The sequence below is a fragment of the Rana temporaria genome, chromosome 9, assembly GCF_905171775.1.
Source record: "Rana temporaria chromosome 9, aRanTem1.1, whole genome shotgun sequence".
Classification (NCBI taxonomy): domain Eukaryota; kingdom Metazoa; phylum Chordata; class Amphibia; order Anura; family Ranidae; genus Rana; species Rana temporaria.
In genome coordinates, this window is record NC_053497.1 from 143552674 (window position 1) to 143573973 (window position 21300).

At 42.7% G+C, this 21300-nt stretch overlaps 1 protein-coding gene across 5 annotated transcripts in view; it reads right to left on the reverse strand.

Annotated features, from left to right (window-relative positions):
* Nucleotides 1–1023: 1023 nt before the first annotated feature.
* NUP188 (nucleoporin 188) overlaps nucleotides 1024–21300 on the reverse strand; it is a 161167-nt gene continuing 140890 nt past the window's right edge. For 3 of the 5 annotated variants that reach the window (XM_040324704.1, XM_040324703.1, XM_040324702.1), the window contains exons 35-45: nucleotides 16052–16252; nucleotides 13208–13300; nucleotides 12704–12727; nucleotides 11681–11845; nucleotides 8253–8390; nucleotides 8039–8113; nucleotides 7762–7965; nucleotides 7269–7400; nucleotides 7115–7188; nucleotides 6487–6616; nucleotides 1024–1728 (exon numbers count right to left, since the gene is read on the reverse strand). In XM_040324704.1, coding sequence (XP_040180638.1) covers nucleotides 1552–1728; nucleotides 6487–6616; nucleotides 7115–7188; nucleotides 7269–7400; nucleotides 7762–7965; nucleotides 8039–8113; nucleotides 8253–8390; nucleotides 11681–11845; nucleotides 12704–12727; nucleotides 13208–13300; nucleotides 16052–16252 — 1413 coding nt within the window. In that variant the 3' untranslated portion in view covers nucleotides 1024–1551. The remainder of the gene's footprint in view (nucleotides 1729–6486; nucleotides 6617–7114; nucleotides 7189–7268; nucleotides 7401–7761; nucleotides 7966–8038; nucleotides 8114–8252; nucleotides 8391–11680; nucleotides 11846–12703; nucleotides 12728–13207; nucleotides 13301–16051; nucleotides 16253–21300) is intronic. The other 2 variants (XM_040324706.1, XM_040324705.1) reach the window with 2 other exon arrangements.

Consider the following 21300-nt stretch of genomic DNA (forward strand, 5'->3'; position numbering starts at 1 on the left):
TGCACTCATAACTGAATCAGGAGCCGTCAATTATCTGTTCCTATAAACCAATAGGAGCTTTGCTTTTTGGAAAGTGGGGTAAAGCAGCTTTTATTCCTCTGAATATTTTTTCTTCTTTATTTTTTTTTACCATAGTCTGAATAAACTATGAAATATTTTTTTTTCGAAATTCATCTGCACTTGATTGGGTCTTCAGAGTGAACACAGCTTCACTGGGCTCAGTTAACACTCCCCTCCCTAAGTAAGGCATTACCTCTACATATTACTGGGAGAAATGAAAACAGAAGACACCTCAGCCCAGTGACTAGCATACCTTTTTTTCAGTAGTATCCTTGCAAAATGACAGGTCCTCGTTAAAGTGCTCCTAAAATCAGTTTCAAAGAGATTAAACATGCTATAATTTCCTTTCATGGTTTATATGTCCTATTATAGGAACAAGGCTGTTTAGACTGGAATCTTTAGTCCAAAGACACGTAGTATCTACTACTCTGCCTGGGAGGAACAAACAATGCATTTACCTTTACATTAAAATAGTTTGTTTTTGAACAAATCGTGTTGCCAGTAGCAGTCATATTCCTCTTTTCAATATCCCATTCTCAAGAACGATGTCAGAATCTTATTGGACAGTTCTTCCTTCACAAACACTTAGTGAGAAGACCCACTATTGTCGGTTGAGTTGTACTTTATTATCTTCCTACACTGGTCTCCAGTGCTGCAAAGTGCTTTGATACTGCAAGACAAAATGGCTACTGTACCGTCACCCATCCCCCCCACCCCCCACAAGGCCAGACTCTTTTCAGCATTTCTGGGTCTGCTGTTATGTTCCTGAGTTTTCAAACAAGGTGCAGGTAAACCAAAAGGCCCACTGCTTCACACATATGTCATTTTTCTTTTATCCTTGTGTGTTATTGCCTGTCTGCATTTACTGTCTGTGTTTGATTAGATATATTAATAAATTAAGTCATTCCTGCAAAACAGGCCTGTGTGACTTTTCCCTCAGCAAAGACTGCTCAGAATGCAACATGTTATCAAGTTTCTTTTACTTTCAGTATAAATAGGATGTCAAAAATACAAGTCGTCTTCAAGGGCAAAAAAAACAAACCATCATACAAAAAGAAAAATGAAGGGCACACTGGCATGGTAGTGTCAAGCTCTGCATGCAATGACACCAAGTGCAGTCACTGGCTGTTCCATGAGGCAGTTTTGTCTCATCTTCCAAAATGTGAGTTTTCAGTAAGGGCCGTGCAACACATCATCCACAGCAACCAAACCATTTACTCCTCCATCTCTGACTACAGTTAGTAAAATCAGATTGGTTGCTGTTACTTAATTCTGCACTGCCTATGCTTGTATACTCACAGATGAATACATGATGAATGTGTGTGATAGGCACTGGCCTTTACAAAGATGCTTTATGGTCTTCTTGGCTAATAAGCCTGAAACAAAACAATGGTCGGTGGTCTCTTGGTGGTAGCAGTCTAATGGTTGGTTGTGGTCCATGGACTGGGTCAATGAGATTATGTACATTCTTCAATCAGTCCCCAATAGTTCCTATCTCTGTACATGTCGTATAAACGCTTGGACCAGCTGGATTATTGGCTCCTGGGCTTCAGGAGCTACCTTTAAGGATGCTCCGACTTTTAACTGTGGGGAAGGCAAGTGGCCAGCTGCAGGAGAGGAAGAGACCCCGCGTCGCATGTACCGTGATAGGCTGGAGACCAGAGTGCTCTGAAATGAGACATAAAAGAATGGATGATTAGAGATCCATATTCTAAGAGCTTTACACACAATGACTGGGGCATGGACTGCTGTTAGGGGGATGTACAGGACGTGAAGTCAGGTTTAGGTGATATTAACCCCTTCCCATCAACAGTATGCAGATATGCAGTCTCAAGGAAGTAGGTCTTTATCCATGAGGCCGCATATATGTGTACCTGTCTTTATCCTGGGAGCGCACAGCACAGAGACCAGGCTTTCACTCCGGTCCCCCAATTACTGTGATTGCCTCAAAAGTCACTGTGCAGCCAACCCCACGTGTTTTCTTTCTCTTGTGAATTGAGAGAAATATACATGAGGGATTAAAACTGAAGCACTCAGAATTTGGTGCAGCTTTGCATGGCAGCCAGCCAATCAGCTTCTAATTTCATTAGAATTTCATGAAGCCTTGGAAATAAAACCTGGAAGCTGATTGGTTACTATGCACATCTGCACCATATTCTATACTCTCCGGTTAAAGTAAATCTCCCCTAGGTATATTTTGCACCTTATGTAAACAAATGTGTGTAAAACATTATTATTATTTTTTTTAATAGCTAGATCTAGGTCAGTGACAGGGGTAAGAATCAAATGTTAGTATATTTGGGATAGGATTTTTTTTTTTAATTGGTATCAGTATATTTTAGATATATATTTAAAGAAAGCAGCATTGTTTCTGGGGTGTACAACAGGTAAAACAACAGACATGTGGTATCGCTGCAATCGTCTGAAGCAAGATCATTTTTTAGAGTTGTTCTTTGGTGGTAGGTTATGACAGTAACAAAAAATATATAAGCTAAATTTAAAAACAAATTTACTATTTTCAATCAGTTTTCCTTTTATAATAATATAAAAAAAAAGAGAGCAATATCAATTGCCATTTACCACCAAAAGAAAGATGAATTTGTCCTCCTGGATATACAAAGTAGATTATATGTACAGTTTTACTAATGCAGGTCAAGATTGCAAAAACATTTTTTTTTTCGTTTTGGATAGGAATTACAGTGCCTTGCGAAAGTATTCGGCCCCCTTGAACTTTGCGACCTTTTGCCACATTTCAGGCTTCAAACATAAAGATATAAAACTGTAATTTTTTTTGAAGAATCAACAACAAGTGGGACACAATCATGAAGTGGAACGAAATTTATTGGATATTTCAAACTTTTTTAACAAACAAAAAACTGAAAAATTAGGCGTGCAAAATTATTCAGCCCCTTTACTTTCAGTGCAGCAAACTCTCTCCAGAAGTTCAGTGAGGATCTCTGAATGATCCAATGTGGACCTAAATAACTAATGTTGATAAATAGAATCCACCTGTGTGTAATCAAGTCTCCGTATAAATGCACCTGCACTGTGATAGTCTCAGGAGGTCCGTTTAAAGCGCAGAGAGCATCATGAAGAACAAGGAACACACCAGGCAGGTCCGAGATACTGTTGTGGAGAAGTTTAAAGCCGGATTTGGATACAAAAAGATTTTCCAAGCTTTAAACATCCCAAGGAGCACTGTGCAAGCGATAATATTGAAATGGAAGGAGTATCAGACCACTGCAAATCTACGAAGATCTGGCCGTCCCTCTAAACTTTCAGCTCATACAAGGAGAAGACTGATCAGAGATGCAGCCAAGAGGCCCATGATCACTCTGGATGAACTGCAGAGATCTACAGCTGAGGTGGGAGACTCTGTCCATAGGACAACAATCAGTTGTATACTGCACAAATCTGGCCTTTATGGAAGAGTGGCAAGAAGAAAGACATTTCTTAAAGATATCCATAAAAAGTGTCGATTAAAGTTTGCCACAAGCCACCTGGGAGACACACCAAACATGTGGAAGAAGGTGCTCTGGTCAGATGAAACCAAAATCGAACTTTTTGGCAACAATGCAAAACGTTACATTTGGCGTAAAAGCAACACAGCTCATCACCCTGAACACACCATCCCCACTGTCAAACATGGTGGTGGCAGCATCATGGTTTGGGCCTGCTTTTCTTCAGCAGGGACAGGGAAGATGGTTAAAATTGATGGGAAGATGGATGGAGCCAAACACAGGGCCATTCTGCAAGAAAACCTGATGGAGTCTGCAAAAGACCTGAGACTGGGACGGAGATTTGTCTTTCAACAAGACAATGATCCAAAACATAAAGCAAAATCTACAATGGAATGGTTCACAAATAAACATATCCAGGTGTTAGAATGGCCAAGTCAAAGTCCAGACCCGAATCCAATCGGGAATCTGTGGAAAGAACTGAAAACTGCTGTTCACAAACGCTCTCCATCCAACCTCACTGAGCTAGAGCTGTTTTGCAAGGAGGAATGGGCAAAAATTTCAGTCTCTCGATGTACAAAACTGATAGAGACATACCCCAAGCGACTTACAGCTGTAATCGCAGCAAAAGGTGGCGCTACAAAGTATTAACTTAAGGGGGCTGAATAATTTTGCACACCCAATTTTTCAGTTTTTTATTTGTTAATGTTTGAAATATCCAATAAATTTCGTTCCACTTCATGATTGTGTCCCACTTGTTGTTGATTCTTCCAAAAAAATTACAGTTTTATATCTTTATGTTTGAAGCCTGAAATGTGGCAAAAGGTCGCAAAGTTCAAGGGGGCCGAATACTTTCGCAAGGCACTGTAGAACCCCTGTCAGGTTTTTATTCCTGTCTGTGTCCCTGCTACCACTTCAGCCCCAGAAGATTTTACCCCCTTCCTGACCGGAGCATTTTTTGCAATTCGGCATTGCGTCGCTTTAGCTGACAATTGCGCGGTCGTGCGAAGTTGTATCCAAACAAAATTGATGTCCTTTTTTCCCCACAAATAGAGCTTTCTTTTGGTGGTATTTGATCACCTCTGCGGTTTTTATTTTTTTGCACTATAAACAAAAAATTTCGACAATTTAGAAAAAAAAAAAAGCAACTTGAGACTATTTTAGGACCATTGTCATTTATACAGCTACAAATAGCCACTGATTACTGTATAAATGACACTGGCAGGGAAGGGGCGATCAAGGGGTTAAGTGTGTCCTAGGGAGTGATTCTAACTGTAGGGGGGGCTAATCTCACTAGAACATGACAGAGATCACTGCTCCCGATGACAGGGAGCAGTAGATTCCTGTCATGTTGCAAGGTAGAACAGGGAAATGCCTTTTTTTACACAGGCATCTCCCTGTTCTGCCTCTCCTCACCAAAATTGCAGACCGATGGCGAACATCGAGTCCAATGACGCGGCCAGCGGGGAGAGGATGGGGGGGGGCAGGGCCGAGTCATACACTATGTACAGCTATGTACGCCGAGTGTATGACACGGGAGCGCGCCTGCAAGGTAACCCCCTCAGGAGAAAGCTTCCCAGAGGGGGTTAGCTACTGTGGTGAGAAGCCGCGAGAGTCGCTGTGGGACCCCAGAAGAGAACGATCGGGGCCACTCTGCAAAACTGCACAGTGGAGGCAAGTATGAGGTTTGTTATTTATTGATTTTTAACCATAAACCTTTAATATGCAGGGATTTCCTCTCACTTCCTGTTTTGCTTTGAGACATCTCTAAGGCCTTGTACACACGATCAGTCCAAACTGATGAAAACGGACTGAAGTTCAGTTTCATCAGTCCAAACCTACTGTGTGTATGCCCCCATCGGACTTTTGTCCTTCAGACCAAAGTTTTAGAACTTGCTTTAAAATGGGACTGATGGACGCCTGACCGATCGGTCAAAACCGATGGTTAGTACGCAAAAGCATCGGTTCAAAACCCGCGCATGCTCAGAATCAAGTCGACGCATGCTTGGAAGCATTGAACTTCGGTTTTTTTCAGCACGTCATTGTGTTTTACGTCACCGCGTTTGACTCGATCAGTTTTTGAACTGATGGTGTGTACGCACATCAGTCCATCAGACCATCAGTCCGTTTTTATCAGTTTGGACTGATTGTGCGTACAAGGCCTAAGATGGGACACAGATGGTGAAAATGTTTTACATTGGTTATAACCATCCCTTATCCAAAATGATAAAAAAAAAGTTCTGCCTATAGTTCTACTTTACCATTTGTAACTAAGGGGTTGGGGAAAACAGCTGTACTTATCTCTCCTGAATATACTGTTCAGCTTCCCAGTTTCTAAAATTGACACTACAGCAAAAACGATATTATATTAATGTTTAATATAAATAGTGCACATTTTCTTTTTCTGATGTATTTACAGAATGGGCAGACTCACACTAGTGTAGGCACTAGGACAAACTGCAATAAATATACTGGGGAAAGGGGTCAGACCAGTCTGTCTGGTTTTGTTGTTTATGAGGAAATGTCCCCAAAACCAGAACTAAAATCCAGACAAATGTTCTGACCCGTCCCCTCTACGCCAAAAAAACTTCTGGAATTCCTTGAAGAAGAAATGTAAACCATTTTCAGACTGGGAGCAGGTTTGGAGCCCTAAAATTGATTTATAGATAGTTCTGTAAGTTGTGTTTTACCTCATGTGTTGCTTGCTGCAAGTGCAGTTTCAGATTGTTAACACAAGGACGGTTTTATGTAAATTGTTTTGGAAAAGCAGAAATGTTAGTACATAGAGTTCAGTGCAATAACATGGAAGGGTGGAATGCAGATCTATTGGTTGGTAAATTGAATTTAGCTAGCTGCAGTGCTATTGAGAAGCTGATGATTACATAGAAACACTAAACTTATCTGTATGTCAAACAAAGGCTTCCCAAATATCCAATTATATATAAAAAAAACGATGTACTATGCATACCAGTTCAGAGGCGAGCTCCTGCTTCATGCGTTGTTTGTCTCTGGGGTGGACTGACGGATCACGAAGATAACGCAAGGCTTGTGATATCAACAGGTAGAAACAGTTCTCAATGATAAATAGCAGTAGAGGCCTGGTGGAAACAACAAGCAAAATTAAACAAAAAGATGGCTTCAGCCAGCTTAGGGGTTGATGTCCTTTATTTTAAAAAGGTCATTTTTTTTTATTTTTATGGAAACTTGTCAAGACTTCTGCAGACAGAACCTGTAATGGTTCTAACCATTGAGACACGTTTCTGAGAGCATGTTGCTTCTTTTTTTAAGAAGTGGTCCCAGAAGGCACTACTACTGTTTACAGTGTGTGTAAATGTATTAAATATTTGCAGGCTCGAGGCTGAATATTAGTTCACATCATGAAGCAAAGAGTCAAAAACCTATTCAAAATTTGCAGCAAATACGAAGTCTTATTGACTTTGCACAAGGGGGTTTATTTATTAAGGGCAAATCCACTTTGCACTTCAAGTGCACTTGAAAGTCCACTGAAAGTGCAGTCGCTGTAGATCTGAGGGGGACATGCAAAGAAAATAAAGGTCTCATGAATTTCCAAACTCTGTTTTGTTCTTGGCGCTCACCTGAGGTTCTTGCTTTCTTCTGATAGGCTGGGAAAAGGTGCAGATGGAAAGGGTGGATCTTTCTTCTTATCCATCTGCAAAGAGATGACATTTGTCACAATTGCCACAATAGTGCAGTTACAGAGAAAAGTATAAAACGCTTGTGATGGCTCACCTCTCCCAGCATGTTCAGCATCACATTGACAGTAGCCAGGAAGGTCCCGAATGAAGGCGCCACATCTGCATCAAAAGCTGGGGTAGTGAAGTTCAGGGCTAATAGCATCTGATATTGTGAGAGGTCCAGAGGCTGGGAACAGATAATACTAGGTATTTATTACAGGCCACTTTGATAAAACAACACAAGATAACAATAACCCAATGAGCCACTCTAGGCAAAACCTAGTTTGGGCTACAGGGAGGAAGGCCAAAATCTGCCACGTTTCTAGTGTAATGATTTCTTAGCGGAAACACAGATAGCAATAGAAATTAGACCAAGTATTGTAACTCTTTCCCACTCCAACCAGAACTAGAAGATAACAGTTTGACTCAACACTTTAATGTTCAACACTCAACCAAACCAACAATTATTAAAATAACCCCCTACAATTTCACAATAACTATTAATCCTGATTTGAGGGCTAAACTTTTCCTCCTTGAATATCCCTGACCTGCAGGATCTGGCTGAGATCCGGTGTGAAAGCTCGCAATGTAGACAGGGTCTTGCTCAGGATCTTCAGGAGGCTGAACTGAACAGAACGCAATACTCTTAGCTCCAGGGCCTCACTCTCCGGTGTCGGCTGTACGGAAGGAGTCTGTGGTGTGCGCTGACCTCGAGAGGCTGTGCCTGATGTCACTGCTTCCCCACTTTTTATCTGAAGACAGAAGATTTCCTTTAGATTTAGAAGGTCCTCAAATGCTGATCTAGACATGTGCTAGGATACTCACCTGTAAATAATGTTGCAGCATCTTTCGGCTGTACAAAAGGGATGTGCAAGACTGGCACAGATAGCATAAACTGACCTACAATAAAAGAAAGGAATTATAAACTTAATTTATTATTGAAATAAGCTCTCAATTGCCTCAGTGCACTGAATATCTGAATGCCGCCGGGTTACCACACGCTGCTGCAATAGTGAACAGGATTCATACGTTTCCTCACCTGAATATCCTTCATAAACTGCGGTAAGTGGAAATGCCATTCTTTGATGAAATTGGACAGCTGCAGCAGAAAACCTACACTGTGGTCAGCCTCCTCCAGACAGGCCAAGTTCTGCACAGTGCGCACCGCGCCCAGGCACTGGGGAAACACCAAGTGTGAGTAGGACACCAATACACAATCAAGCATAGAGAAGAAAATCTAAAGGGCAAGAATATACTTTGTGGAATGGACGTACAGTGCCTTGGCAAAGTATTCATACCTCTTGAAATTTTCCACATTGTGTCATGTTACAACCGAAACTGTAAATGTATTTTATTGGAATTGTATGTGATAGATCAACACAAAGTGGCACAAAATTGTGAAGTGAAAGGAAAATTATAAATGGTTTTCCAAATGTTTTACAAATATGTGAATAGTGTGGTGTACATTTGTATTCAGTACATTTGGAGTCAACACTTTGTAGAACCACCTTTCTCTGCAATTACAGCTGCAAGTCTTTTTGGGGATGTCTCTACCAGCTTTGCACATCTAGAGAGGGACATTTTTGCCCATTCTTCTTTGGAAAATTGCTCAAGTTCTGTCAGATTGGATGGAGAGTGTCTGTGAACAGAAAATGTCAAGTCTTGCCACAGATTCCAAATTGCATTTAGGTCTGGACTGTGACTGGGCCATTCCAAAACACAAATATGCTTTGATCTAAACCATTCCATTGTAACTCTGGCTGTATGTTTAGGGTTATTGTCCTGCTGGAAGGTGAACCTCCACCCCAGTTTCAAGTCTTTTGCAGACAGGTTTCCTTCTAAGATTGCCCTGTATTTGGCTCCATTCATCTTCTCATCAACTCTGACCAGCTTCCCTGTCCCTGCTGAAGAAAAGCATCCCCACAACATGATGCTGCCACCACCATGTTTCACGGTGGGGATGGTGTGTTCATGGTGATGTGCAATGTTAGTTTTCTGACACACATAGCATTTTGCTTTTAGGCCAAAAAGTTCAATTTTGGTCTCATCTGACCAGAGCACCTTCTTCCACATGTTTGCTGTGTCCCCCACATGGCTTCTCGCAAACTGCAAACAGGACTTCTTATGACTTTCCTTCAACAATGGCTTTCTTCTTGTCACTCTTCCATAAAGGCCAGATTTGTAGAGTGCACGGCTAATAGTTGTCTTGTGGACAGATTCTCCCACCTGAGCTGTGGATCTCTGCAGCTCCTCTAGAGTTGCCATGGGCCTCTTGGCTGCTTCTCTGATTAATGCGCTACTTGCCCAGCCTGTCAGTTTAGGTGGACGGCCATGTCTTGGTTGGTTGGTTGCCACTTTGTGCTGATCGATCACATAAAATCTCAATAAAATACATTTACGTTTTTAGTTGTAACATGACAAAATGTGAAAAATTTCAAGGAGTATGAATACTTTTTCAAGGGACTGTAAATGGCACTATAGGGGCACACTTGCCCATACCTTTATCGTCTTGACAAATGTAAACACTGTTCTCTACATTCAAATGTTTTCATAGCAAATTGAACAAACAGCAGACTGCACACCAATAAAATCAATGTATAATCTAAAGAAGCAGTCCACCCAGGAGCGACATTCACTTATGGATGGAACCTTCATATAGTTAAGGGGAATTCAGCCCCCTTTTCTCCCTGCCACAGTTCATTCAACAGCCTGAAGGTTGCATGCATGTGAAATTACATTTTAAAACCCAGCTCCAGCCAAGCTTTTATTTTGTTTTGGATAAAGTGGCTGTAGCCAGAGTTAGAGCCTCTGTCATGCTATGTCTCCATTACTTGCTGAAAGGTGTAACAGTAAAGTGGGGGAGGGTTAGAATTTCTGACAAAGTAGATAGGTATAACAGGCACAGAAAGTAGGGCAAAATCTTCCCAATAAGGTAAATAAAACAAGAGTGGACAATGTTTGTAACTTTTCTCACTACATTTAAACCCCCCAAAAAAACAGAGGAAGTAGGCTTAAAAAAATAATTAAAGGGGAGTTCCACCCACAATTTCACTTTTTAAATATAAATTCACCTGTAATACACAAGCTTAATGTATTCTAGTAAAGTTAGTCTGTAAACTATGGTCCGTTTTGTTAGGTTGTTACAGCATTTAGATAGTTTATAATCTAGAAATAGACCATGGCTATCTTAAGTGTGGGCATCATGAAGCCAGACTGTATGACTTCCTGGATTTCAGCTTTGCATATCTCGCACATGCTCAGTGCACAAGCAATGTAATAGGTTTCAGTCAGGTTTGCAAGGACTACTGGGAAACATGATGCCTATCCCAGAAACCCTTGCAAATAGCCTAGGCAAATAAGGAGGAGGAAGTAATGAAGGAATACAAAATAAAGGTATTTACAAGCAACAAATTAAATAAAAATTGTCCATTCTGAACACTATGAGATTAGAGCATGCAGCACAGACAAACATAAAAAAATGGGTGGAACTCCACATTAAAGGGTCACTAAAGGAAACATTTTTTTTGCTGAAATGACTGTTTATTGGGTATAGAGACATAGAAGTTAACTGATTCCTTTTAAAAATGATTAAAAATTGAATTTAATCTATCATATAATGTGCCTCTAGTTTCACTTTCGGTTTTAAAGGTACATACATGAAGTTGCGGGTGAGAGGTGAGTCGGGAAGACTCACAGAACATAAACAAACAAATCCAGGGCAGTGTTTTGTTTTTAAAATGAATCCGATTGGTTCTGAGGAGTTTTAGACACACAGTAATGACAGCTTAGACCACCGTGAAAATCTCCCAGTACGATGGTTATAAGGAAACAGGCAACCAGGAAGTGTGGAGATCACAGCAGAATTACAGCTACTTCAAAGCAAAAACGAACAATGAGGACATGAAACCAGTACTGCAGTAAGGTAAAGGAAGCTATTTAGCTAAAAAAAAAAAAAAAATTCCTTTAGTGACCCTTTAACTATTAATGGGTATGTTGTGTCATATAGTGCCTTACTATATAGAGATGAAAGGATAAGGATGACAGCCTTGGACTGTCTACCTTAAAGAAGTTGTAAAGTTAGAAGGTTTTTTTTATCTTAATGCAGTCTATGCACTTCTCCTCAGCACCCCTAATATTTACCCGAGTCCCATCTCTCTCCAGCAATGTCCACGAGTCCTTCGGCCATCCGGGACTCTCACTGCTTTCAAAGTCAGTTAGCCAATTAGGAGCGAGAGAGGGGCAGAATGGACACACGAAGCTGCAGCTCGGTGGCCCTACAGCAAGCTGCTTGCTGTGGGGGCACTCGACAGGAGGGAGGGGCCAGGAGCAGCGAACAGGGACCCAGGAAGAGGAGGAAAATATAAAAAAGGTTATTATATTTTATTAAAAGACAAGACTTTACAATCACTTTAAGCTGCCACTGCTTACTTCTTTTAAATGTCTGGTCTCATGAAGCCCTAATATTACCTGTAATATCCTCTCTTGATGAACGCCTACAAAGTCTAAGGCCTCGGTTAGGAAGTTGTATCTCAAAGTCTTCAGTAGCCTCTCCATCAGTGTTATGGCCAATCTGTACACACCAGGCCATGATGGAGCATCCAGAATTTTACGGGATGAGAGCGGGGTCTGCACCTTTGAAAAGAAGAAATATTAAAAAACAGCTTACGGGTCCCGTCGCACTCTGTTGAAAAAACACGGTCAAAACGCATGCGTGTTTTTTGTGCGTTTTCTGGTTGCCCGACTCCAATTGTGCACGTGTCAAACATGGACGTTTGACTCCAAAAGTACACCAAAAATTGCAGTGCATTTTTGATGCCTTTTCCAATTATTTCAATGGGAGGTGCATTGTTGGTGCACTTGTTAAACATGCACCAAAATTGCAGCATGCAGGACTTTTAAAAATGCACCACACCAGCAGCACATTGGTGTGAAGAGTTGCACAGGATTTAAAGGAAAACATATTTCATGCATTTTAGTTTATTTTTTTTTAAACACCAACAACACATCAAAAACTGATCCGTGTGAAAGGGTCCTAACATTAGGAAGGGTTTCTTTCAATGAGTGAGGGGAAAGCTGAATTCAGCTGATAATGGTCAATCATTATTTTACATTAAATACATCCCTAATATAGTTTACTTTTACCCATCTGCCACCTCACTAATACATGAAGTCCTAGCTCACATCAGTGTGGGTTTTATTGGTTCAGCACCCCTCTCCACCACATCAAATATCACAATGCTTCAGTATAGCAAGCTTAAAAAAAACTAAAATATGCATTTACAAGTCTATAGGAATGAATAGCAAGAGGGAGCATGGAGATTGCCAGGAACCCACAAAGTGAACCGAGGGCAGCGGTACAAAGCAATTGGGGACACAGGACAGAAAGATGCAGGGGAAGGGGGGTGGGGAGGGCAAAGTCAGGCAGCACAGATACTCAGCCCAGAGAGGCTCTGGCAGGCAACACAAGGTTAGAGACCTGCAGTGAATTACCAAATGTGGAGGCCAGGATGTGAGCTGGAACAAGAAGACATTTTTATTGTTTTTTTGGGGATACAGCGAGACATAATCCAAGTTATACCAGAATGAATAAGTTCTAACTGGGAGATGTAGAAATAGGAGAACACAATTTGACTTGAATTGATAAATCACAATGGAACATAAAAGGCAGACAGGGTCTAACAGCAGTAACTGCTATGAAATACTAATGCTATTTCAAATGTTGCTCCATTCTACAGGAATTAGGCTTGCAGTGGTGCCAACTGTAATGTAGGAATGCCACAGTAAAGGCTACAAGCACTCAACAGTTGGAACATGTCTTGTCTACACTAAACTTTTTCTAATTTTCCTGGAAAGTATTTTAGAAATGTTACATCCAAGTAACATTCAGCATTCCCAAACTTGTTAGCATTTTTATATTGCCACGTTAAACAGATACAATTAGGCACACATCACATCCAAAAATAAGACAAAGGATAAAAACAGTCCATTCCTCACCGTGCTCCCTCCATTGGAAGTCATCTGGTAGACGTTCAGCAGAGGCAGACACACGCTCTGCGTGATGCCAGATCCAGCTATGGCTGCTGCCCCCTGTAATTCAAATATGGCAGAAATATCAGACTATTTCCATGGCTCTCCCACACTTGCTTGTTCATTCAGCTTTCATCCATTCAACACCTGCATAGGGACTTCAAGGAATGTCTCCAGAACCACGTGACAGCTCAGCCCAGAAGACAACAAATTCATCTGCAGTTTAGGAGTAGAGAGTCTGATCTATGGAACACAGGCTTGTACTGACAGCAGAAAATATGCAAATATCAGGTATTGGGTCCAATGTGAGGGACCGTTATGAATTTAAAGGGGCTAATACTGTGCAGCTGAGCACTTTTAAGTTATTGGCCATTTCAGAATTTAGTTGTGTGTAGAAAAATACAGCAATAAAATAAGTTAACTCCAGATGTTTTCTGCTACATTCTCCCATAGTTAGATAAATACTACCCCCTTTATTTTCTTAGCTCCGATAAGTGTCTGAAAGAAAAAACTGTAGAAGTTTTTCAGCAAGCACATATTTTAAAGGGGTTGTAAAAGGTAAATTTTCTCCCTAAATAGCTTCCTTTACCTAATGCCGCATACACACGGTAGTTTTTTGTGATGAAATAAAACAACGTTTTTAAAAATGTCATTTAAAATGATTGTGTGTGGGCTTCACATGGTCTTTTGTCTTCTAAAAAACGACCAAAAAAAAAAAATCGAACATGCTTCAATTTTTGATGTCGTTTTTCAAAATGTCGTTTTTTGTACCATAAAAAATGATCGTGTGTGGGCTAAAACGACGTTTTAAACCTGCACATGCTCAGAAGCAAGTTATGAGACGGGAGCTTGAATGGAACAGAGTGCCGTCGTACGTGTTGTACGTAACCGCGCTTTGCTAGAGCATTTTGAGAAAACGATGGTGTGTGGGCAACGCCGTTTTTTTTGATGAAGTTAGAAAAACGCAGTTTTTTTTCATGATTTATTTCATCACAAAAAACGACCGTGTGTACGCGGCATTAGTGCAGTCCTCCTTCACTTACCTCATCCTTCCATTTTGCTTTAAATGTCCTTATTTCTTCTGAGAAATCCTCACTTCCTGTTCTTCTGTCTGTAACTCCACACAGTAATGAGAGGCTTTCTCCCTGGTGTGGAGTGTTGTGCTCGCCCCCTCCCTTGGACTACAGGTGAGTCAGGACGCTCTCTACATTGCAGATAAAGTAGCTGTGTGTTAGTGGGCGTCCTGACTCTCCTGTAGTCCAAGGGAGGGGGCGAGCACGACACTCCACACCAGGGAGAAAGCCTTGCATTACGGTGTTGAGTTACAGACAGAAGAACAGGAAGTGAGGATTTCTCAGAAGAAATAAGGACATTTAAAAGCAAAATGGAAGGATTAGGTAAGTGGAGGAAGACTGCACTAAGGTAAAGGAAGCTATTTAGGGAAAAATGTACCTTTACACCCCCTTTAAGTTCCACATGTAAAGTTTACTGCAAAGTGAAATGGTAAAGTGTTACCAAACCCAGGACCCTGCATTCACTATATCTGGTCTCCCACAGTACACATAACATGGAAATGCAATTATTTTAGCAAATATAAACTGCTAAATACCTTTTCTCATCAGCAGTATATAGCAGTCTTGCGACTTTTATCAGTGCCTGGTTAAAGTTTGTTGGAGGAGTTTTCATTCTGCTCTGACTGTCCTATGAGACTGCATGACCCCTGACCCTCTATCTGGTCAGTGCCAATTGGCCCTGTGCTGATCACATGCACTCTCACAAGCAAAAAAAAACTCTCTAGCAATACACACCAAACTGAGCATTTGCAGCTTGTCCCCTAGCCTCTGTTCTATCAGGAGAATTATTGGGGACAGTGGAAAGAATGGGAGGATCAGAGAAGACAGGATCCACAGTAAGTATAACAAGCATGCTTTACTGCATATACACACTGATTTTTCAGGCGTATTTCATGCGTTTTACTTGTTTAGTGCATTTTCAAGTGTTCCCATCCAAGTCCTTGGGGCCAAAAAAGCCCAGTTTTGCCTCAAAGTAGCTCTTGTCGTTTTTTGGAGCATCAGCCATTGAGCTATATGTACTCGGGCACTCACATGTATAAAGTCACCATTGGAATACATGAGATTTTGGATGTTGAGCGTTTTGGAGCTTTGAGCTACATAGTTAGTAAGGTTGAAAAATGACACAAGCCCCAGATCGCCAGTGTAAATCTAAACTGGAAACCTGTAAAATCTTTGAAATCGTTGTTTGTCGCCGTTGCATGGGCGTGCACAATTTTAAAGTGTGACATGTTTGGTATCTATTTACTCGACGCAACTTCATCTTTTACATTTACAAAAAAAATAGGTTGTGTATTGTGTTATTTTTTTTTGCATTAAAATTCAAAAAAGTTTATTTTTGTCCCCCAAAAATTGCATTTGAAAACCCACTGCACAAATACAGTGTACTGCTGCACAAAAAATGCAAAACTCACCAATTTACACTCTGCTTTATACTTACCTGCTCTGAAAGAAAGCGGCTTTATATATGGGCACTTGTGCATGCTCGATCCGGAGCCTCGCTGTCTGTGTCACAGACAGCAGGGCTCAGCCCCCCCCCCCCCCATCACTTTTAAAGTATTGCTGCTTTAGACAATTTAAGGGCTGTAAATAGTTCTAATACTGCAACAAAATACCTTGATCATGTAACAGATCTAAAAAGTACCATTTGTTCAGAGTTAAACTTCATAAAGGATACCATGTGATACAAATGCCTATACCTGTAAAGAGGGCAACTGTAAAAAAAAAAAAAAAAACTGACCTGGTGAGTTTTAGCCAAAGTGAACAAAAGATGAAGTGCCGCTTCACAGAAGTGGAGGTTCTGTTTGACACGCAGGCTGACTTCCAGTGCGCTGAAGAGCATGGGCAGCATGGGTAACTTTCTGGTCACTTGTAGCCACTGGTCTCCGTCTTCATCAGCCTGGCACAGCTCCTTGGCCAAATGTAATGCCAGTACACAAACCTTCATAAGAAGTCAAGATGGAAGTGCTTAATCATAGTCTGTTTTCTTTACATAAAGTAGAAATAAAACTTTATATTTATATATATATATATATATATATATATATATATATATATATATATATATATATATATATATATATATATAAATATATATATATAAATATAAATATAAATATATATATACACACACACACACATATATATATACACACACACACCGTGCCCAAGAGGGTTAAGGCAGTGCTGGAAAAATAGGATTTTTGTACTCACCGTAAAATCCATTTCTCTGAGTTCATGGACGGACACAGCAGCAATTGACCTTAGGGTATTATCCTCCCTTTTAGGAGATTGACTAGTCAGAAAAACAGCATGTTAAGTGTTAAAACACTCCACACATTACAGTACATCCAAGGGGGTGGATCCCCCGGGTACATCCCCCATTCTCAGTTCTGCAGCCTCAGTTCATAAACAAGCAGTACAAACAAAGGAGGGGTGGGTGCTGTGTCCGTCCATGAACTCAGAGAAATGGATTTTACGGCAAGTACAAAAATCCTATTTTCTCTTCCGTTCATGGACGGACACCGCAGCAATTGACCTTAGGGACAGTGTCAAAGCAGTGTCAAAATTCGAGGGGCGGGAAAACACAGCAAACCAGCTTCACCCCAAACAAACCAGAGTTCCTCAACGGAGGAACTTCAACCTTAAACAGCCGCCTGCAAAACCTTGCGGCCATAGGAGGCATCCGAAGATGCACTCACATCCACCTTGTAAAACTTTGAGAAGGTGTGGACTGACGACCAGGTCGCTGCCTTACACACCTGAAAAAGAGACGCTTGATGGCGGAAAACCCAAGAGGCACCAATCGCCCTGGTCGAATGCGCCGTAACCGGGAAGGGGGGCGCCCGCCCCTTTAGGGCATAGGCCTGAAGCACGACCTGCCTGATCCACCTAGAAATGGTAGCCGACGAGACCGCCAGACCCTTCTTAGGACCAGTCACCGACACGAAGAGTAAATCCGACCTCCGAAACGGAGCCGTAGCAGACAGGTACACCCGTAGGGCTCGAACCACGTCCAAGAAATGCAACGCGGCTTCTTTTGGGTTCGCTGGCAGAGGACATAAGGCTGGAAGAACAATGTCCTCATTAATAAAAGGCCGAAACAACCTTAGGAAGGAAAGACAGCTGCGGCCGCAGCACCACCTTATCCCTGTGGATGACCAAGTAAGGGGCCTTGCAAGACAAGGCCGCTAATTCAGAAACCTGTCTGACCGATGAAATTGCCACCAGAAAAACCACCTTCTGGCAAAGAGTCAATAAAGGGATTTTCCGAATTTCCTCAAACGGAGACTTTTGAAGCCCAGAGAGAACTAAATTCAAGTCCCATGGAGGCAGTGGAGGACGCACAGGAGGGGCCACATGTTGAACCCCCTGCACAAACGTACGCACCAGAGAGTGCGCCGCCAAGGGTTGCTGAAAGAAAACAGCCAAGGCCAAAATCTGCCCCTTAATAGTACTTAAGGCAAGAGCCTGCTCCCCTCCACGCTGTAAGAACAGCAGAATCCGGGACATCACGTATGTACGAGGGTGCCAATTCATCTCACACATAGAGATGTAAGCCTTCCACGTACAATGGTAAATCTTCCGGGAAATGGACTTCCGCGCCCGCAGCATGGTAGAGATCACCAAGTCCAACAGGCCTCGATCCTTCAGCACCTGGCTCTCAATAGCCACGCAGTTAAAGCCAACGACTGTAAAGCAGGATGAAAGATAGGGCCCTGCGACAGAAGATCCTCTCGCAGAGGCAGGCGCCAAGGAACGTCTGCCACCAGACGCACCAGATCTGCGTACCAGGGACGGCAAGGCCAATCCGGAGCGATCAGGATTGTTGGTATCCCCTCGGCTTCCACTCTGCGCAGCAGACGAGGAAGAAGCTTTAGAGGAGGGAAGGCGTAGATTATGCGATAGTGACCCCACGGCGCCACCAACGCATCTGCCGCGTCCGCCCATGGGTCTCTTGACCTGGCCACGAACCGTGACACCTTCCGATTGAGACGAGACGCCAGAAGATCCACGTCTGGAGTGCCCCATTTCAGACACAGACTCTGAAACACATCCGGGTGTAGCAACCATTCTTCTTGGTCTAGCGTTTGGCGACTTAGGTAGTCCGCCTGCCAGTTCTGTACCCCCGGAATGTACACGGCCGACAGAGCCGGAATGTACTTTTTGGCCCACCGGAGGATGGGAGCGACTTTCGCCGCTGCAGCTCTGTGTGCCCCCTTGAGGATTGACATACGCCGCAGTCGTGGCGTTGTCCGACTAGATCCTGACCGGGCGGCCCTGCAGTCTCAGAGACCACTTGGAGAGGCACAGCCTGATCGCCCGGAGCTCCAGGACATTGATCGGCAGACGGGACTCTTCCCGAGTCAAGCGCCCCTGGGCTGACTGAACACCCCAGACACCCCCCCAGCCGGAGAGACTGGCATCCGTCGTGACCACCGTCCAATGGCACGGCAGAAATGATTTCCCGGCCCGAAGTACCGGAGATGTCAGCCACCACACTAGGGAGGACCCGACCAGGCGACTCACCCGGACTTGGTAATCCAGAGACGAAGGGAGCTTGTCCCAACGCGACAGAATTTCTCTCTGTAACACTCGAGTGTGGAATTGAGCGTACGAAACCGCCTCGAAGGCCACCATCAGACCCAGAACTCGCATGCAAAAGCAAAGCGACGACCACGTCTGGGTCGCCAACCGCTGCACCGCCGTTTACAGTGTCTGTAGTTTCTCCGTTGGAAGGAAAACTCTCGCCTCGAGGAATCCAGGACCAACCCCAGGTATTCCAGACACTGAGACGGTACCAACACTGACTTCAGAACATTTAGCAGCCAACCGAATTCCTGGAGGGTCTGGCAGGTGATAGACACATCCACCTCTAACTCTGAGCTTGAAGAAGCTCTCAGGAGAAGGTCATCCAGGTATCCTACAATAGCGATCCCGCGCTGCCTCAACAGGGCCAGAATCGGAGCGAGCACCTTGGTGAAAACCCGTGGTCCCGAAGCCAGGCCAAAAGGGAGGGCCACAAATTGAAAGTGGTCCTCCCCGACCGCAAAGCGCAGAAATCTCAGGTGCTTTGCGCATATGGGGATATGCAGGTACACTTCCTTGATATCCAAGGACGCCAGAAAATCCCCCTGATGGAGTGCCGCCACTACAGAGCGAACCGACTCCATCCTAAACTTTTGCACTTTGACAAAACAGTTGAGGGCCTTGAGATCCAGGATTGGACGGACCCCTTCCTTCTTGGGGACTACAAACAGAATGGAGTAAAACCCCTGAAACTGTTCCAGTAAAGGAACCGGCACGATCACCCCCCTGACCAGCAGATCCTGAACAGCCCCAAACAGGGCTCCCCGACGTTCCGGAGGAAGCTGGAGGTTGAAAAATAAAAAATAAATCTGCGCTATCGAAGTGGTGGAGCAGCTGCATACAGTCCAGTGAAAAAAAGGAAAGCAATACAAACAGAAAACAAACAATGCAGCGCTGGGGGAATGAGAAAAGAATAAACAATAATGTCTATATAAAATGCTTATATGTGTAAACATAAGGTGTATAAGTCCATGTATTGGTGGAAATAATCTTGAACTGAAAAAGGTCAATCAGTATATATGAAAACACCTTAGACGTATATTCCAATTCCTTAAAAAAACAAGTCCACAAAAATGAACGTGAAAAGTAAAAGTGAGATGATCAGTCAAATAATAGTGACACAACACCCACGGTGATCCAAAATAAACTGTGATGAGAGTGATATCGCCCGCCACCGATAACAATGGAGGCTTACCGGATGCGGTGGACCCAAATGAGCTTATGCCCAAAGGATCAATAAAGCTTATAACTCAATTGAGTATAGAAGTGGACCGAACCACACCAAACGATCAATCAGCAGACAACGGTGAAATCCTCACTTAATGACAGGTGAGCAGGATGACTCCAGTTGAAAGATGACTCATAGAAGTGGAAATACTTGCACGGAGTATGGGGAGGAAAATAAAAGGCACATAGCGTAACTCCGCAACAAAGGGGAAGTTTAATAATGGTAAAAAACACTTACAATTATGTAGGCATTAAAAGACATCAATGTAGGATAGTGCATGGCAGCAGTAGAGTCCCGACGCGTTTCGCTACAACTAGCATCGTCTGGGGTGATGCTAGTTGTAGCGAAACGCGTCGGGACTCTACTGCTGCCATGCACTATCCTACATTGATGTCTTTTAATGCCTACATAATTGTAAGTGTTTTTTACCATTATTAAACTTCCCCTTTGTTGCGGAGTTACGCTATGTGCCTTTTATTTTCCTCCCCATACTCCGTGCAAGTATTTCCACTTCTATGAGTCATCTTTCAACTGGAGTCATCCTGCTCACCTGTCATTAAGTGAGGATTTCACCGTTGTCTGCTGATTGATCGTTTGGTGTGGTTCGGTCCACTTCTATACTCAATTGAGTTATAAGCTTTATTGATCCTTTGGGCATAAGCTCATTTGGGTCCACCGCATCCGGTAAGCCTCCATTGTTATCGGTGGCGGGCGATATCACTCTCATCACAGTTTATTTTGGATCACCGTGGGTGTTGTGTCACTATTATTTGACTGATCATCTCACTTTTACTTTTCACGTTCATTTTTGTGGACTTGTTTTTTTAAGGAATTGGAATATACGTCTAAGGTGTTTTCATATATACTGATTGACCTTTTTCAGTTCAAGATTATTTCCACCAATACATGGACTTATACACCTTATGTTTACACATATAAGCATTTTATATAGACATTATTGTTTATTCTTTTCTCATTCCCCCAGCGCTGCATTGTTTGTTTTCTGAAGCTGGAGGTTGGAAGGAAAAAATCTGTTTGGCGAACAAGAGATAAACTCTATCTTGTCCCCCGAGAAAACTACTTTGCAAACCCACCGGTCGTAAAGAAGAGACCTCCATGAGCCGCGAAGCCGGCCCCCCACCCGAGAGACGGGCGGGGGCAGACCTTCATGC